At 42.1% G+C, this 18737-nt stretch overlaps 1 protein-coding gene across 2 annotated transcripts in view; it reads left to right on the top strand.

The window, feature by feature from the left end:
- Positions 1 to 18737, top strand: part of GLG1 (golgi glycoprotein 1) — a 161991-nt gene that overhangs the window by 110127 nt on the left and 33127 nt on the right. For both annotated transcript variants that reach the window (XR_004055478.1, XM_030925396.1), the window contains exons 6-11: positions 1933 to 2004; positions 3907 to 4090; positions 5527 to 5741; positions 11132 to 11253; positions 13918 to 14019; positions 16685 to 16838. Coding sequence is in view for 1 of the 2 variants with exons in the window: in XM_030925396.1 (XP_030781256.1) it covers positions 1933 to 2004; positions 3907 to 4090; positions 5527 to 5741; positions 11132 to 11253; positions 13918 to 14019; positions 16685 to 16838 (849 nt within the window). In the remaining variant the exon portion in view is untranslated. The remainder of the gene's footprint in view (positions 1 to 1932; positions 2005 to 3906; positions 4091 to 5526; positions 5742 to 11131; positions 11254 to 13917; positions 14020 to 16684; positions 16839 to 18737) is intronic.

Below are 18737 nucleotides of genomic sequence, written 5' to 3' on the forward strand. Positions count from 1 at the left end.
TTGTAGAGATGGGGCCTTGCTATATTGCCCAGACTGGTCTTGAACCCTTGGCCTCAGATAATCCTCCTACCTCTGTCTCTGAAAGTACTAGAATTGTAGACACGAGCCACTGTGACTTAAATATTTTTTAATACTCTATTCTAACATAAAATAAGCCATCAAGAAACCTCACATGTAGAAAAGCCACAGAAATGGAAGATGAAATTGGTCCCAATATAGCAGGAAGTGGTAACTGGGTGCTCAACCTTGATGATTGAACATTTAGTTAACAGCTGGCTTCTGATAATCTCCACATAGTATTTTTTCTGCCTTATATCACTTCTCAATTTCAGTTCTTGGAAGTCTGTTTTATCTATAGGAATTTTATTTTACCTAGGATCTTATTTACATCTACTCAGTGGCTAAAACTTTGATACATTATGTATTTACATGTTTTTGACTAAGGTGAAGAAAATAGCAGGTGGCTAATTTTTAAAACCAAATCCTTGATTACCACCTGCTGACTCTATAGAACAGCCTTCTAACACTTTCAATAGAATAGTCTCTCCATCCTTACAACAAAGTACTGAAAGTAACTTGTGTACACTTCCTCTCTGCCTGCTGGTTTGCATTAACAGCTTTAACCATCAGAGCCACTGATGTAAGAGTTTTGTTAACTCTAGCATACACTTGTAAGAAAGAAGACTCAGAGGCCGGGTGCGGTGGCTCATGCCTGTAATCCCAGCCCTTTGGGAGGCCAAGGCAGGCAGATCACTTGAGGTGAGGAGTTCAAGACCAGCCTGGCCAATGTGGTGAAACCCCATCTCTACCAAAAAAACAAAAGTCGGCGGGGCGCGGTGGCTCACGCCTGTAATCCCAGCACTTTGGGAGGCCGAGGTGGGTGGATCACAAGGTCAGGAGATCAAGACCATCCTGGCTAAGATGGTGAAACCCCGTCTCTGCTAAAAATACAAAAAATTAGCTGGGTGCTTTGGCAGGCGCCTGTAGTCCCAGCTACTCGGGAGGCTGAGACAGGAGAATGGCGTGAACCCGGGAGGCGGAGCTTGCAGTGAGCCGAGATCACGCCACTGCACTCCAGCCTGGGTGATGAGCAAGACTCCATCTCAAAAAAAAAAAAAAAACACACACACACATACACACAAAAAACAAAAGTCAGCTGGGCAGGGTGGCGGGTGCCTGTAATCCCAGTTACTTGGGATTCTGAGGCAGGAGAATTGCTTGAACCCAGGAGTCAGAAGTTGCACTGAGCTAAGATTGTGCCACTGCACTCCAGCGTGGGCAACAGAGCAAGACTCTATCTCAAAAAAAAAAAAAAAAAAAAAAAAAAAAAAAAAGACTCAGACTCTGACACTTCTCTTGGTTCCCTAATTAACAAAATATATTTGAGAACAAATGACAGACTCCAGATATCATGGGATTTTTTTTTTTTTTTTTTTTTTTTTTTTTGAGACGGAGTCTTGCTCTGCCACCCAGGCTGGAGTGCAGTGGCCGGATCTCAGCTCACTGCAAGCTCCGCCTCCCGGGTTTACGCCATTCTTCTGCCTCAGCCTCCCAAGTAGCTGGGACTACAGGCGCCCGCCTCGTCGCCCGGCTAGTTTTTTGTATTTTAAGTAGAGACAGGGTTTCACCGTATTAGCCAGGATGGTCTTGATCTCCTGACCTCGTGATCCGCCCGTCTTGGCCTCCCAAAGTGCTGGGATTACAGGCTTGAGCCACCGCGCCCGGCCCATGGGAATATTTTTTTTCATCTTTACAGCAGTCACTGTTTTTGTTAAAAGCCTATTAAATTTTATAAATGGCAGAACTGTTTGTCCTGTCCAAAGGTACTTACCATTATAATCATTTAATAGAAAGTTCTATATGCAATTGTGGATAATGTTTAGCATAACTATTTAGCTAAAGTAATAATAATGTGTATGTTCCATCTTATAGACACAAGCTGGTGAGGGCAGAGTGTATAAGTGCCTCTTTAACCATAAATTTGAAGAATCCATGAGTGAAAAGGTAAGTATTACTTTGAAACTAATGAATGTTTTATTTGTTTTTGAAAAGCTTTCTCAGCCGGACAGTGGCTCACGCCTGTAATCCCAGCGCTTTGGGAGGCCGAGGCGGGTGGATCATGGGGTTAGGAGTTCAAGACCAGCCTGGCCAAGATGGTGAGACCCCCGTCTCTACTAAAAATATAAAAATTAGCTGGGCGTGGTGGCAGGCACCTGTAATCCCAGCTACTCCGGAGGCTGAAGCAGGAGAATCGCTTGAACCTCAGAGGTGGAGGTTGCAATGAGCTGAGATCGTGCCACTGCACTCCAGTCTGGGTGACATAGTGAGACTCTGTCTCAAAAAAAAAAAGCTTTCTCAATTTCTCTCAAACAATATTCTTATAATCTTATACCAAAATGTAAATGACTGATAAAGCTCACTCCTTTCAGAGGCGAGGTACTTGGGTTTAAGCATATTTGGCTGAACCCAAGAAAATGAAACCCTGATTGTGATATCTAGATGGTGAGAAGCCAAGTGGGGTTATCAGTGTGGTTGTGTTTTTAGGTTTCTTTCTTTTTTTTTTTTTTTTTTTTGAGGTGGAGTCTTTCTCTGTCACCCCGGCTGGGTTGCAGTAGCGTGATCTCGGCTCGCTGCAGCCTCTGCCTCCCGGGTTCAAGCGAGTCTCTTGCCTCAGTCTCCCTAGTTGCTATGACTACAGGCACCTGCCAGCATGCCTGGCTAATTTTTGTATTTTTAATAGAGACGGGGTTTCACCATGTTGGCCAGGCTGGTCTTGAACTCCTAACCCAGGTGATCCACCCGCCTCTCACTGTGGTTTTATATAAAATTCTCAGTGTGATTTTATATAAAATTCTCAGATGTTACTTTGTCTGGGGAGTAAAATCAGAGAATTTTATATAAAACCACACTAAGGCCTGCCTCCTCAAGAAGTTTAGGTTAACCAAATCAATGTGCTTTCTAGGCAATTAGCTATTTAATTTTTCAGCAGCTGTATCATTAAGCATCTTCTTTTAGTTCTTTGTCCCTGGATGAAGGCAAGAATCGTTGATGGCTTATGAAATAATTAATTTTGCTATCTTGTCATTTACTTTCCTGTGTAGCTGAAGAAATGTTTCTCATTTCCTTTTTCTTGTATCATTTGAACAGTCTTATTCAAATCTTATATCATTATTCAGATGATATAGAATAATTGAATAATTGTATTTTAAAGCATTGAACAGAATATCCCAAATGTTGTTTTGTTTTTGTGAGACGGAGTCTCGCTCCGTTGCCCAGACTGGAGTGCAGTGGCACGATCTTGGCTCACTGCAAGCCCCGCCTTCCAGGTTCATGCCGTTCGCCTGCCTCAGCCTCCTGGTAGCTGGGACTACAGACGCCTGCCACCACGCCCGGCTAATTTTTTATGTTTTTAGTAGAGACGAGGTTTCACAGTGTTAGCCAGGATGGTCTCGATCTCCTGACCTTGTGATCCGCCCGCCTCAGCCTCCCAAAGTGCTGGGATTACAGGCGTGAACCACCGCGCCCGGCCCCAAATGTTATGTTAGTTGCCAGTTTGATGCTGGTGAAATTGATGTTACGGGTATTGTTAAAGTGGAAAAGAATGCTGTGTCATGTTAATGTATTGGGATCTACGAGATATTTACTTATTTTGGACAGCCGCTATTGCAGCAACAACTAGCAAGTGACTACAGAATTTCTAGGTTCTCCACCCACTTACCCCTGTCTCATGCCACACTAGTTTAGCTCAATTGTGAAAATTTTAACCAAACTTAAAGATAGATATGTTGGTAATAACTGCAGTTGTTGACATGTACTTGGCTGAGTCGCCATGCTCATCTTAGAGGTACACGTCAACAGTAAAGTTACATGAGTGGTCTCACGGCTGTTGCTGTACTCTTTCCTCAGTGTCGAGAAGCACTCACAACCCGCCAAAAGCTGATTGCCCAGGATTATAAAGTCAGTTATTCATTGGCCAAATCCTGTAAAAGTGACTTGAAGAAATACCGGTGCAATGTGGAAAACCTTCCGCGATCGCGTGAAGCCAGACTCTCCTACCTGCTAATGTGCCTGGAGTCAGCTGTACACAGAGGTAGCATTCTTTTTTTTTTTTTTTTTAATCGTTTCTGTTTCTTTTTGGATTCATACTCTAAAGCTTTATATATATAAATGTTAGTTTCCGCCCATATTTGCTTTTTTGAGTATTTTTCATGTTGTTTATTTTATTTTATTTTTTTTTTGAGATGGAGTCTCTGTCACCCAGGCTGGAGTTCAATGGCTTGATCTCGGCTCACTGCAACCTCTGCCTCCCAAATTCAAGCGATTCTGCTGCCTCAGCCTCCCAAGTAGCTGGGATTACAGGCGAGCGCCACTACACCTGGCTAATTTTTGTATTTTTATTAGAGACAGGGTTTCACCATGTTGGTCAGGCGGGTCTTGAACTCCCAAACTTCGGTGATCCGCCCACCTTGGCCTCCCAAATTGCTGGGACTACAGGCGTGAGCCACCTGGCAATTTTTTTTTTTTTAATAGAAATGGGGTTTTGCCATGTTGGCCGGCCTGGTCTCAAAACTCCTGCCCTCAAGCGATCCTCCCACCTTGGCCTCCTGGAGTGCTGGGATTATAGGCGTGAACCACCATGCCCAGCTGAATAGTGTTCTTTTTCTTTTTTTTTTTTTTTTTGAGACAGAGTCTTGCTCTGTCACCAGGCTCTAGTGCAATGGCGCAATCTCAGCTCACTGCAACCTCCGACTCCCTAGTTCAGCCTCCGGAGTAGCTGGGATTATAGGCATGCACTACCACGCCCAGCTAATTTTTGCATTTTTAGTAGAGACGGGATTTCACCATGTTGGCCACGATGGTCTTGATCTCCTGACCTGGTGATCCACCTGCCTCGGCCTCCCAAAGTGCTGGGATTACAGTTGTGAGCCACTGCACCCAGCCTAGTTTTCATTTTTGAAATACACATTGTGCAACATTTTGGGGAAACTCAGGGTAGCGCGATTTAGCACATGGGTCAGACTGGGCTTCAAATTTTGGCTTTATCACTAAACTAACTGTCTGGGTGACCAGTTTTTGTTTTGTTTTGTTTTGTTTTGTTTTAATCTTTTAAGTTTTCCCCATTGGCATTTACAGCTCAAAGAAGTTGGGGGAGCCTATAGTGAATATCTGAAATATAGTCTTTTCCAAAAGCTTTAATTGTGTAGGTCAGTGAGGATTGTTCTTTGGCTTTCATTTTTACCCCAATAGTTATTGATAAGGCTTCCATGGGCAAAGCATTTGCATTATTACTGCAGTAGTGTAAAACCTGTTTCATGCAGAACACTGACAGGAGAAGCCTGAATATCTGGAGTCTAAGCCTATTTTATGTTGCTAAAGCTTTTGCTAATTCTAAGCTTTTCAGATGTTAGCATGACTGATAGGTATATTGTATGACACGTAGAAATATGTACTTTTAATAGGTGATGATTTCTGATGCTAATGCATAGCGTCACCTTTCGTAATGTCATGACTTACATCCTAACTTAGGGCGACAAGTGAGCAGTGAGTGCCAGGGGGAGATGTTGGATTACCGACGCATGTTGATGGAAGACTTTTCTCTGAGCCCTGAGATCATCCTGAGCTGTCGGGGGGAGATTGAACACCATTGTTCCGGATTACATCGAAAAGGGCGGACTCTACACTGTCTGATGAAAGTAGTTCGCGGGGAGAAGGGGAACCTTGGAATGAACTGCCAGCAGGCGGTGAGGAGACATTTGCTATTGCCATTTTGAATGTCACATTTATCAGCTGAGGAGCCTCTTCCTGATGCTGTCCTACCTTGCTTTATATGGATCATTTGTGTTATCACATTGAATAGTAGGTACTAATTACCAGAGACTGCACGTTGCTTCTTCAGGCATATCTTAGTAAGAATGTGGCATTTGCTACACAGAGCAAAAGTTTGAGCTCATCATCAATAAAAAGAATCATCTTCTTAGATAGATAGAATGTATTCTTTGCTAGAGTTCCTAAAGAAAGAGCAGCTTGCTAGACTGGATTTCCTAAACTCAGAATCAAGGCAAACCCAGTTCCAATCAATGAGGACAGTCTCTCTACCAAGAGAGAATTTGCCTGTTATAATAGGTTTGATTGAGTTGAGGCTGAAAAAGAGTTGATATGAATTGAAATTTTTTCTAAGACTTTCTGTTACTGATTTGCAGCATGGCATGAATTCCTAGCCTGAGGGATTAAGACAACATGTCGTATTTGAAATCACACTATCTTTTCTTCATATACTAGGGCAGCTATGCATGGAAGAGCCATTTTCTTTTTAATTTAATTTAATGTTAAGTTCCAGGATACATGTGCAGGATGTGCAGGTTTGTCATATGGGTAAACATGTGCCATTATGGAAGTCCTTTTTTTGTCCCTAAACCTCACAGCGTACTTTGCTTGGAAAGATCAAGTTCTTCTTGATTTAGCATTCATAAACAGTTCAATAACTATAGGTCAGGTACAAAACACAAAGTTAATGTATTAGAGATTTAGTACATCTCTTTCATTCCTGTTGTCCATGTTGATTACTTTTTACTGGATAGGAGTCTTAGAGCAACTTAACATACCACATGCACCAGTGTGCCCTGTGCAGTGAACTTTCCTTTAGAGAATGCAAGAGATAGTTTCACTTTATATCCTAGAATAGTAGAAACTTGAGGCTCTCCTCCCTCAGTGTAACTTTAGAAAACCAGTCAGTCTATTATTTTGTAGTTAGCATTTTTATTAAAAACTGGATATCGGCCGGGCGCGGTGGCTCAAGCCTGTAATCCCAGCACTTTGGGAGGCCGAGACGGGCGGATCACGAGGTCAGGAGATCGAGACCATCCTGACTAACACGGTGAAACCCCGTCTCTACTAAAAAATACAAAAAAAAACTAGCCGGGCGAGGTGGCGGGCGCCTGTAGTCCCAGTTACTTGGGAGGCTGAGGCAGGAGAATGGCGTAAACCCGGGAGGCGGAGGTTGCAGTGAGCTGAGATCCGGCCACTGCACTCCAGCCCGGGTGACAGAGCGAGACTCCGTCTCAAAAAAAAAAAAAAAAAAAAACTGGATATCAACTTGAATTGTATTTTCCTGATAATCATGTAAAATCAGATTTTTACAGTCTGAAAGAAAACTTGACAGTCTGAAACACAACAGTTTTATAGAATTTGGATGTGGAGTAAAATTATATCTTAGCTTTAGTTACTCACCTTGGCCCAGAGTAGACACCAGTGCATGTGTGCATGCATGTCTGGGTGTATGTGCACATGCATGCATGTCTATGCATCCCATGGTGGAAAAATAGACAAATGTCTAACTTTTTAAAAATACCAACCTGGGCAGGAGGGAAGGCTTCTGGAATCTGCTGTTTGATTTTGCCACAGTGTTGTTGCTAAGGTGCAGTTGTTGCTGGTGACTGCCTTGGGAAACCTCTGTGCCAGTGTAGGTCCTGGGACCCAGACCAAAAATGAATCAGGAGACAGCCTATATTTGCATTTCATCCTTAGAGCAGCATGGAAAGGTTGTTGGGGGAGGGTTAGGAATGAACCTACCTACCTTTTTTTTTTTTTTTTTTTTTTTTTTGACAGAGTCTCACTCTTGTTGCCCAGGCTGGAGTGCAGTGGCATAATCTCTGTTCACTGCAACATCTGCCTCCCAGGTTCAAATGATTCTCCTGCCTCAGCCTCCTGAGTAGCTGGGATTACAGGCGCCCACCACTATGCCCAGCTAATTTTTGTATTTTTAGTAGAGATGGGGTTTCACCATGTTGGCTAGGCTGGTCTCGAACTCTGGACCTCAGGTGATCTGCCTGCCTCAGCCTGGGATTACAGGTGTAAGCCACCATGCCCGGCCTAAACCTGTCTTTTTACTAAGGCTAACTTGTAGTAAAGGATACAGAAAACAGAAAATAGACTGGTTTGACTTTATTTTGAGGCACGTAATTCACACCCAGGGCTTTTTAAAATTTAGCTTGTTGAAAGAACTAGTGACTCAACTTGAAAGATAACATAAGTACCGCCCACATCACCCTTTGGGCCCAGAAGAAAAGTACTTTACAAATCTAGAGGGTTGCATCAAGTAATGAAACATATGGTTTTGCCCATATTAAATTTAGCCAAGTGGGGCTGGGCGTGGTGGCTCACTCCTGTAATCCCAGCACTTTGGGAGGCTGAGGCAGGCAGATCGCTTGAGGTCAGGAGTTCATGACCAGCCTGGTCAACATGGTGAAACCCCGTCTCTACGAAAAATACAAAATTAGCCAGGTGTGGTGGCATGTACCTGTATTCCCAGCTACTTGGGAAGCTGAAGCAGGAGAATCGCTTGAACCTGAGAGGCAGAGGTTGCAGTAAGCCAGGATCACACCACTGCACTCCAGCCTGGGCAACAGAGCAAGGCTTCATCTCAAAAAATAAAAAAATTAAAACATTAAAATAAAATAAAAAATAAATTTAGCCAAGTGGGAAAGAAGCACTTTATTTTTATTTTTATGGACCCAGGGTTTTTAGCTTTTGCCCACAAAAATTGAAGGCCAAAATGATTCAAAGGGAGAAAAATGTCCTTAGTCTTCTGCTACAGTATCCATCCCCAGTCAAATTGACGAATGTTTTAAAATAATTCATTTTGGGGGAGTTTCTTTTATTTTTTGTTGTTGTTTTGTTTTTTAAGTGATGGGGTCTCACCATGTTGCCCATGCCGGTCTCAAACGACTGGGCTAAAGCAGTCTGCCTGCTTTGGCCTCCCAGACTACTGGGATTACAGGCATGAGCCACTGTGCCTGGCCCGTTTTTTCTTTCTTTTTCAAATTTTTCTTCCTAATACAGCAGACTTCAGTACCTGTCTGTGGTTGACCATTAGTTTTCCCTGTTCTCTGCTTGGTGATTGATTCAGTGATTTCTCAACAGGTAGTAAGCTGTAAAGCATAAGGATAGTTATCATCTTGTTGAGTACCTGCTCTCCCAAATGCACCATAATCATGAACTGTGAAATTCTCTTCATTCATGGCTGAACAAGTGTGGGCCCAGGCTCTCCTAGGCCAAAGATAACTGCCAGTCTTATTCTCTAATCATCTCTCTGAAGCATTTTCCCAGGTTTTCCTAAGCATGCCAGGGGCTGGAATAGGTGTATAATCATGTAGCAATTCCCATTTTCAGTGTTTATTTCCCACGCTACTGTCACTAAATTCCAGAGTGGCAGTGATCCCTGGAGCTGTTAGCCCACTAGGCTCTGGAGGGCATCCATTTTCGCCTGTAAATAGTTGCAGTCTGGTGCATGTATTGTTTCTTAAAGTTTGTCTGTCAGTCGTGGATATTTAACTGATACAGTTCTTTCAGAGACTTGCAGACTCCCATGTTGCTTCCAACTTTTCTCAGAAAAAGATGTAGATACTTTGGTCTTTGTCAACAAATGTCATAAGTAACATTGGTAATCATTCGATAGTAATTTTCCTGCCAGCTAACCAGGGCATGTTGTAGCTTTCCCAAATTGCCACCAACAATTTTTGGTATAAATAACTTCTATCCTAGAATATTGGAAATCTTTCATGTTTGTCTCATCTGGATTACCAGCTTCTTTCAGGATAATAGAAGTTTGTGTTTTTTTCCTTTATTTCCTTTTGATTATGGTTCTCTGATAAATTTGTGATCTAACCTATGATCCCACAGGTGCTCCAGTGAAGGCCCTGTGGGATCATAGGGTAGATGTGTAAGTATCAGAGGACAAATCAGTGACACAACGGGGTTCCAGTTTTTTAACTTGACAAAAGGGAATGCAAACCAATAAGGATTATAGTTTTCAAATTTACTTTCTGTTATTAAAGATTTCTACCCCAAGTCTGGGTGTGGTGGCTCACACCTGTAATCCCAGCACTTTGGGAGTTCCAGGCAGGCAGATCACTTGAGTTCAAGACCAGCCTGGCCAACGTGGCGAAACCTCGTCCCTGCTAAAAATACAAAAGTTAGCCGGGAGTGGTGGCACATGCCTGTAATCCCAGCTACTTAGGAGGGTGAGGCAGGAGAATCACTTGAACCTGGGAAGTGGAGGTTGCAGTGAGCGGAGATCTTGCCACTGCACTCCAACCTGGGTGACAGAGCGAGACTCTGTCTCAGGGGGAAGAAATTAAAAAAAGATTTCTACCCCAAAACACCATCTGCTACTTATCTGTAGTAATAATGATCTTTCATGTCTGTAAAATGCTTTGCAGTTTACCTAGTATTCTCCCATGTATTATTATTTCTTACAGTTTTCTGCAGTTAAAGAAACTAAAACTAAATCAGTTTGTCCATGTTCTCAAAGCTAATCTGTCAGAGCCAGAACTATTAATAGAACTCAGTTCTTTTGAATTTAATTGAGAGCTTTTTCATCAACACCTCAAGTGCCTTAAAGGCAGGAAAAAAATGTGAAGTACTTATTCTCCTGTCTTTCCTTTATTCCATGACAAGACGGAAAAGTAAACAAAAAAGAATATAGTCACATTTCCAGCTGCATAATGACAAGTATTTTTCTATGTACTTAAAATGAGCAAGCTCTGGTTTACCTCTTGGTTATAGAAAAATAGTTGAGGAAAATGGGACATTATAAATACCATAATCTTGTTTTTTGTAGTTGATATTTCTTCAAGTTAAATGAAATTGCACATCTGCTTTTAATAAAGCACAGCACACTTGACTTAATACCATTGTTTTCGCAGCAAAATTCAGATTCTAGATTCTTATGACCCAGTTAGGTCTCTGACTGAAAATGTTCTTTATTTACTCTTTTCCACTCAATTCTGGCTTCGCTGGGAGCACCAAGTTTAGTAATTTGATTAACAAATAGGCAGATAAAAGCAAAGAGGCAGCCTTCATGTTCATGTTGTAAAGACCTCTAGGGATTATTAAGAACGTGGATAAGCAGTCCCTACAATGACTCAAAACAGAAAAATCTTCTGTCAAGGTGGAGAAACCAGTTGGAAAAGTAGTTGGCAAGGGCTCTTGAGCTTGGCTGGTGACAACTGTAGACAACTTTATTGGAGTACATTGTGGCAAATAGGACTGAGCAACTGATTGTATGAAGACACTGCTCTTCCCTAGCACCTAAGTGACTTTCTTTCTTCATTCTTAATTTGTTTTAATTCAGCTTCAAACACTGATTCAGGAGACTGACCCTGGTGCAGATTACCGCATTGATCGAGCTTTGAATGAAGCTTGTGAATCTGTAATCCAGACAGCCTGCAAACACATAAGATCCGGAGACCCAATGTAGGTTATCTTCTTTGTGGTATTTATCCATATTGTATTATATTTGGCAGCACAGGGAACATTCCTTCAAATGACTTTTGAGTGGTTTGACATCTTAACTGAAATTTTGCTGAACAGGTTGAACATATACCAACTTTTATTAAAACTAGTAATGGAATTAAAACCTGGGATCTGCCTCGTCCATGATATAGAGACATCTAGACCCAATATTGTGATGGTGTTTATTGACAGTGACTGAGCATATATGGACCTATATATTAGGTTACTGAATAATTTTATATCATGATCAAATAAAAATGAAAGAGAGAAACAGGATAGGTGGTACATACTTTGGCACTCTGTACTTTTCATCCTAGTTGTGTATTGACTCATTGTATACATTGACTACTTGGTAATCATTAGAAAATACTTGAAACAGAAAATAGAAATAAAAAACAAAATGTGGTAGTTGGAGGCAGTAGTAATGGACAAAATGGATACTAGAGTTGCAGCCAAGATCTAGAAAAGCTGAATAAATGCTGTATTAAAGTATTAATTCTCATTCTGTATTAAAGTATTAATTCTCATTTTATTTTTTATGATGTAAAAACAGCTCTTAAACCATGGCTGGATGCAGTAGCTCATGCCTGTAATTGTAGTGCTTTGGGAGGCCAAGGTGAGAGGATCACTTGAAGCCACGAGTTTGAAACCAGCCTGGGCAATATAGCTAGGCCACGTAAAAGTTTTTAAAATTAGCTGGTGTGGTGGTGCATGCCTGTAGTCCCATGTGCTTGGGAGGTTAAGGTGGGAGGATTGCTTGAGCCCAGGAGTTCAAGGTTACAGTGAGTTATGATCATACCACTGCACTCCAGCCCAGATGACAGCAAAACCCTGTCTCAAAAAACCAAAGCAGGCCAGGCACGGTGGCTGACACCTGTAATCCCAGCACCTTGGGAGGCTGAGGCTGGCAGATCACCTGAGGTCTGGAGTTCGAGACAAGCCTCTAACCAACATAGAGAAACCCTGTCTCTACTAAAAATACAATTTTTTTTTTTTTTTTTTTTGAGACAGAATCTTGCTCTGTAGCCCAGGCTGGAGTGCAGTGGTGTGATCTCACTCACTGTGACCTCTGCCTCCCAGATCCCGGTTCAAGCAGTTCTCCTGGGTCAGCCTCCCAAGTAGTTGGGATTGCAGGCACACGACACCATGCCCAGCTAATTTTTGTGCTTTTAGTAGAGACGGGGTTTTACCATGTTGGTTAGGCTGGTCTGGAACTCCTGACCTCGTGACCCACCCGCCTTGGCCTCCCGAAAGTGCTGGGATTACAGACATGAAGGAAAACCACACACCCGGCCAAAAATACAAAATTAGTGGGACGTTGGTGGCGCATACCTGTAATCCCAGTTACTCAGGAGGCTGAGGCAGGTGGAGCCAAGATGTGCCATTGCACTCCAGCCTGGGCGACAAGAGCAAAACTCCATCTCAGGAAAAAAAAAAAAAAAAACAGTTGCAAGTAAGAACAGCTTTCCCATTCTGCAAAAATCTTTATAGCCTGCAGTTGGCCATACCCAACAACAAAGTGACTATAGTCCATGTTTATCTCATTCTGCTATGCAAGAACTTCTGCTGTCCATGCTGTGCTAGAGAATTAGAAAATCATGTTCTTCCTCAAAGCCTTCTATGTGGTTAAACACACTTAAAACTAATTACAAATATTTACCAATGTAAAAATAACCACGTCAACCAAAGAGGGGCAGAGGAGAGGGAAGAAGGAAGAACTGCTACAGATGAAAATACATTTAAGATACTTATCAGTTAACCTTTTCTGGATCCTGATTTGGACACACTTGTAAAAAAAATAATAATTGAAAATATTTGGGCCAGGCACCGTGGCTCACGCCTGTAATCTAAGCACTTTGAGAGGCCAAGGTGGGCAGATCACAAGGTCAGGAGATCGAGACCATCCTGGCTAATAGTGAAACTTCGTCTCTACTAAAAATACAAAAAAATTAGCCAGGCATGCTGGCGGGCGCCTGTAGTCCCAGCTACTTGGGAGGCTGAGGCAGGAGAATGGTATGAACCCTGGAGGCGGAGCTTGCAGTGAGCTGAGATTGCGCCGCTGCACTCCAGCCTGGGTGACAGAGTGAGACTCTGTCTCAAGAAAAAAAAAAAATTTGAAAACTAACAGAGTATTACATGATAATAAAGCTTTTAAAATAATTTCTTGGTGGTGTGATAATGGTATTAAGTCCTTATATTTTAAAGAAACATGCTGAAATATTTACAAATGAAATGATGGGGTATCTGGGATTTTGCTTGAAAATATCAGCAAAGAGGCCTAGAGTTAAAACAGACTTGGCCATAGATTGATGAAGTTATGGGAAGGTGGCTGTTACATGATTCTCTACTTCTTTGTGTGTGGGAAAGTTTTCATAACCAGTTAAAAATACAGCAGCTGCACACTGCTCTTGTGCATGCAGAGTCTTAAGTGCTGAGTGGCTCTAAAGTTGATCAAAGGCATAACCACTGTCAGGTTCAGTTAACTTGAGTGATTCTCAGAAAAATAAATCTGATTGCCCTAAGAAAATAACTAAAAGGCTTCTTCTACAGACCAGGGAAATATTATATTGACATAGAGTTCTGAACACTTCTCTCTTGTTACAATTTTACCCATTTTATGGCTAGGATCTTGTCCTGCCTGATGGAACATTTATACACAGAGAAGATGGTGGAAGATTGTGAACACCGTCTCTTAGAGCTGCAGTATTTCATCTCCCGGGATTGGAAGTGAGTATTTTGAAGCCAAAGTAAATTTATTGCCTCAGCCTGTTCTCCTCTGTAGTCATAATTACCTGTATTTATTAAAATAATCAGTAGGAAACTCTTTTTGTTCAGTTCTGGTACAGCTAACACACTCCAATCCCCTGAAAAACTATTCTTTATCACTTTCAGAACATTATCTAAAAGCAGAGTCGGCCTGCTGCCAGCGTGTGCCACACATCCTTGTTCACCACTACTTTGGAAGTCAGGGTCAAAATGTTTCTGATACTACAAAGATGTGTCTAGTAAGAACTATGGTACCTGTGGGGGTGGCAAAAGTGCCTTCAGATATGTCTCTAAGAAGATAATAGTGCAGTTGTATTTTTATTGATTTGCAGTGGATATGGGAATTTGCTTTTATTTATTCAGAGTTATTGAATTAAGTCTGTCTTAAGAGGTTTTTGTCAGTAAGTGACAACTTGATTCTCTAATTTCCCTCTCATTCTGTTAACAAAAAGCGGCGGGGGTGGTGGGAGGATGAACTGGGAGAAGGATCTGTATTACAGCCAGAATCACTAAGTTCATTGGCTGCCATTCCCCTCCTCTTTCTGTATCTTGCTTTCTCTCCTCACCTCCAAAGCAGCCAGTACTGGATCCGACTGCTTCTCTAGCCTTTCAAGTTCAGTGGCTTCTCCATTCGGTTGTTAAGCCACCATGATGTGGTAGTTAACTATTTTTGGTGATTAATATATACTTTGGCCAGGCACGGTGGCTCACACCTATAATCCCAGCAGTTTGGGAGGCCTAGGCAAGAGGATTGCTTGAGGCCAGCAGTTTAAGGCCAGCCTGGTCAACATAACAAGACCTGGTCTCTACAAAAACTAAAAAAAATTAGCCAGGTATGGCAGTGTGCACCTGTAGTCCTAGCTACTCGGGAGGCTGAAGCAGGAGATTTACTTGAGCCCAGGAGCTGTAGGTTACAGTGAGCTGTGATCATGCCACTGCATGCTAACAGTGAGACCCTATCTCAAAAAATGTGTGTGTGTGTGGTTTGCCCACATACTTCACTAGAAAGAGATTACTTGAAGATTCAATGTATTCTTACTTCTGTTCCTTCAAATTAGCTCTGGAAAGGACTACAGAAAGCTTGGCTGTAATTTCCCTTTGCTTACTCAGGCCATCTAAACCTAAATAGTCTACTGAGTGTATTGCCTTAATCAAAATCACATTTTCTCCTCTTTAATTCCTTCCCCCATAATAATAAAAAAAAAGTGCTGCATAGTTACTCATTAAATATTAGGTTTTTTGTTTCTTTGTTTGTTTGTTTGTTTTGTTTTGTTTTGTTTTGAGATGGAGTCTCACTCTGTCACTAGACTGGAGTGCAATGGGGATCTTGACTCACTGCAACCTCCCACTCCCTGGTTCAAGCAATTCTTCTGCCTCAGCTTCCTGAGTAGCTGGGATTACAGGTGTGTGCCACCATGCCCAGCTAATTTTTGTATTTTTAGTAGAGATGGGGTTTCACCTTGCTGGCCAGGATGGTCTTGATCTCCTGACCTCGTGATCCGCCGGTCTCAGCCTCCCAAAGTGCTGGGATTACAGGCGTGAGCCACCATGCCCAGCCCTAAATATTAGTTCTTAATAGTCGCTCATTAAATATTAGCTTTTTTCTCCCATTAACTAGCCCTCTACCAAAGTTGACAATATAATATTAAGCATGCCCTGGTCTGATTTGGGGAAGCAGGCTCATTATCTAATCTACTGTCTCCAGATTCAGAGTTAAATGTCAAGGCTCATAAATTGATAAGCACGCTCAAGTAACCAAAAAGATTACTTCCTGTACAAGGGGGCACCTTGCACAGGAAGAAGAGAGAAAACTGAATAGGAGACTATCTTACCATTTCCTGATCTTACTGAATCTAATATATTACATAGGATTGAACTTCATTCCTACTTAGAAAAAGGTGTTTAGTAAAAAGTATTAAGTAAAAAGTTGTGAATTGCCTGGTATTGGCTACAACTCTAGTTTTCTGTTTTCAAGCAGGGCATGTGAGTGCTAAGTCTGTTATTAAAATGTTAGGTATCTAACAAAGCCAAGATATCTTTGAGGGATAATCTAAATCTTCTGTAGAAGGTTAACAAACTTGTATAGAAAGTTATCCTCCTGCCTAAGCCTCCCACAGTGCTGACTACTGTGTGTTCATTAGGAACATAATTCATGGCCGGGTGCAGTGGCTTATGCCTGTAATCCCAGCACTTTGAGAGGCCAAGGCAGGCTGATTGCTTGAACTCAAGAGTTTGAGACCTGCCAGGACAACATGGCGAGACTGTCTCTACCAAAAATGTCAAAAAAGAGCCTGGTGTGTGCCTGTTGCCCCAGCTACTTGGGAGGCTGAGGTGGTAGGATTGCTTTCAAGCCCCGGGGGCAGAGGTTCCAATGAGCCAAGATAGCGCCACTGCACTCCAGCCTGAGTGACAGATTGAGAGATGCTGTGTCAAAAAAAAAAAAATTCAGGAATATACTTTTACATATCTTCTGTCTCCACACCCCTGAAGTGATTATCAATGAGTATGCAAGGAAGCACCTCGTAAAAACCCAGTATACAAGCAAGCACCTCGTAAAAACCCTTAGCCTGCATTAGAAGGAAATGTCTGTTAATTAGTGGTTGTCTTTTAACTCTTAACCTTATAGGCTGGACCCTGTCCTATACCGCAAGTGCCAGGGAGATGCTTCTCGTCTTTGCCACACCCACGGTTGGAATGAGACCAGTGAATTTATGCCTCAGGGAGCTGTGTTCTCTTGTTTATACAGACACGCCTACCGCACTGAGGAACAGGGAAGGAGGGTATGCAGTGAATATCGACTTCATTTCTTCTTATTGTCATTTGGTTTTTAAATTGTTTGCTATATATTCTTCAGATTTTAGTCATCTTAGGAAAGCTTGTGGGGAGAGGATTGTTGCATTTCTAGAAACTTCTTCATTCCATGAGTGCACTTGGAGTTGCCCTACCAGTTTCTATCATCTGATTTTATGTTTTAAACAAAGTGGGTGGGGGAAGATTTCCAGATTTTTTTTTTAATTCCCAAAATCTGAATCACAAATGGACAATTAAATTCTGCTGTCCTAACTTTATTTAGGTTTAAGGATCCGTTAGAAGCTTTTAGTCAGGCTACAAATGGCTTTTAGGCTTCTCCTCTTGGCAGCTGAACACATTCGCATTGTCTGCCCATGGACTGGTTGGAGCAGAAACCTCCATACCTCAGTCTCTTGGTATTTGTCTGCCCCAACTGCTGCCTTTTGTTGGGATGTTTGTGCGTGCTTGGCTCTCGGCAGCATCGGCTGCTTCCCGGGGTGCACTGACATGCACTTGTTCTCCACGATGGCTTTCTCTACCTTCTGAGATGCTCCATTATCAGTCCTGCCTTTGTTCCAGAGAGTTGAGATGGTATCACTTCTCATCCATCCTTAGAAATACCCTTCTGAGCTTAATATAAAAGCCTGGCATCCAGAATGAGGGGACTCAGAAGGAAATGGCATAGTTGCTGTTCCCTAACCCAGTGTTTATACTGCTGTGTAAGAAAACGTGGGAATTTGTTGTTATTTTTTTTTTCCATATAATGAGCCTCTCATTAATCATGGGGGCTCCCAGATCCTGGCATCTTTCTAGTCAGTATAGTGAGGGGGTAGGAGGTTTCTTCTCTTTTAAATAAGAAAGAGTTGGAGTCTGGGGTGCTACTTTTCTTTTCTTTTTTCTTTTTAATTGAAGTGAAATTCACATAACATAAAATTAATCTTTTTTTTTTTTTTTGAGACAAAGTCTCACTCTCAGCCAGGCTGGAGTGCAGTGGCGCAATCTTGGCTCACTGTAACCTCTTCCTGCTGGGTTCGAGTGAGTCTCCTGCCTCAGCCTCCCGAGTAGCTGGGATTACAGGTGCCTGCCATAATGTCTGGCTAATTTTTTTTTTTTTTTGTATTTTTAATAGAGATGGGGTTTCACCATGTTGGCCAGGTTGGTCTTGAACTCCTGACCTCAGGTGATCCACCCACCTGGGCCTCCCAGAGGGCTTGGATTACAGGCATGAGCCACCGTGCTCGGCCAAATTAACCTTTTTTTTTTTTTTTTTTTGAAATGGAGTTTTGCTCTTATTGGACCAGGCTGGAGTGCAGTGGCGCGATCTTGGCTCACCACAATCTCCGCCTCCCGGGTTCAACATTTACGGTGTTTTGTGGTCATCATGTCTATCTAGTTTCAAAACACTCCGTGACTCCAAAAGGAAACCCTGTGTTCATTAAACAGTTACTTTCCATCCCTCCTGCCCCAGGTATGCTGGCTTTTTTTTCTTTTTTGCGAGAGAGACTAACTGTACCTGTCATTAACAGCTTTGTCATGGCCCTTGGAAAAATATTAGTTTTCACCTGCTTTACCCTCTGCTAATTCTGCATAGCTCATCCGGAAGAGTCTAGTCCTGTCTCATCATAACTGTTATATCTACATTTTCCTGCTTTTTCTGATATAGGTCATTTTGAACTCATTTCTCCTGAATCAAGTATATATGCTGTCTTGAATTGGATCTGACCTTCTACTTGGCATTCATAGACTGACAAATTAGTTTTGCTAAACAAAACAGCAAACACAAAACTTTCCAACTAACCTAGTCTGAATGAAGCCAGTTCACTTGTATCAGGATACTCTCATAAAGGAATGTTGTTTTATATATTATATCAGAAACTGCTGAATATGTA

Source organism: Rhinopithecus roxellana, chromosome 20 (assembly GCF_007565055.1).
Source record: "Rhinopithecus roxellana isolate Shanxi Qingling chromosome 20, ASM756505v1, whole genome shotgun sequence".
Classification (NCBI taxonomy): domain Eukaryota; kingdom Metazoa; phylum Chordata; class Mammalia; order Primates; family Cercopithecidae; genus Rhinopithecus; species Rhinopithecus roxellana.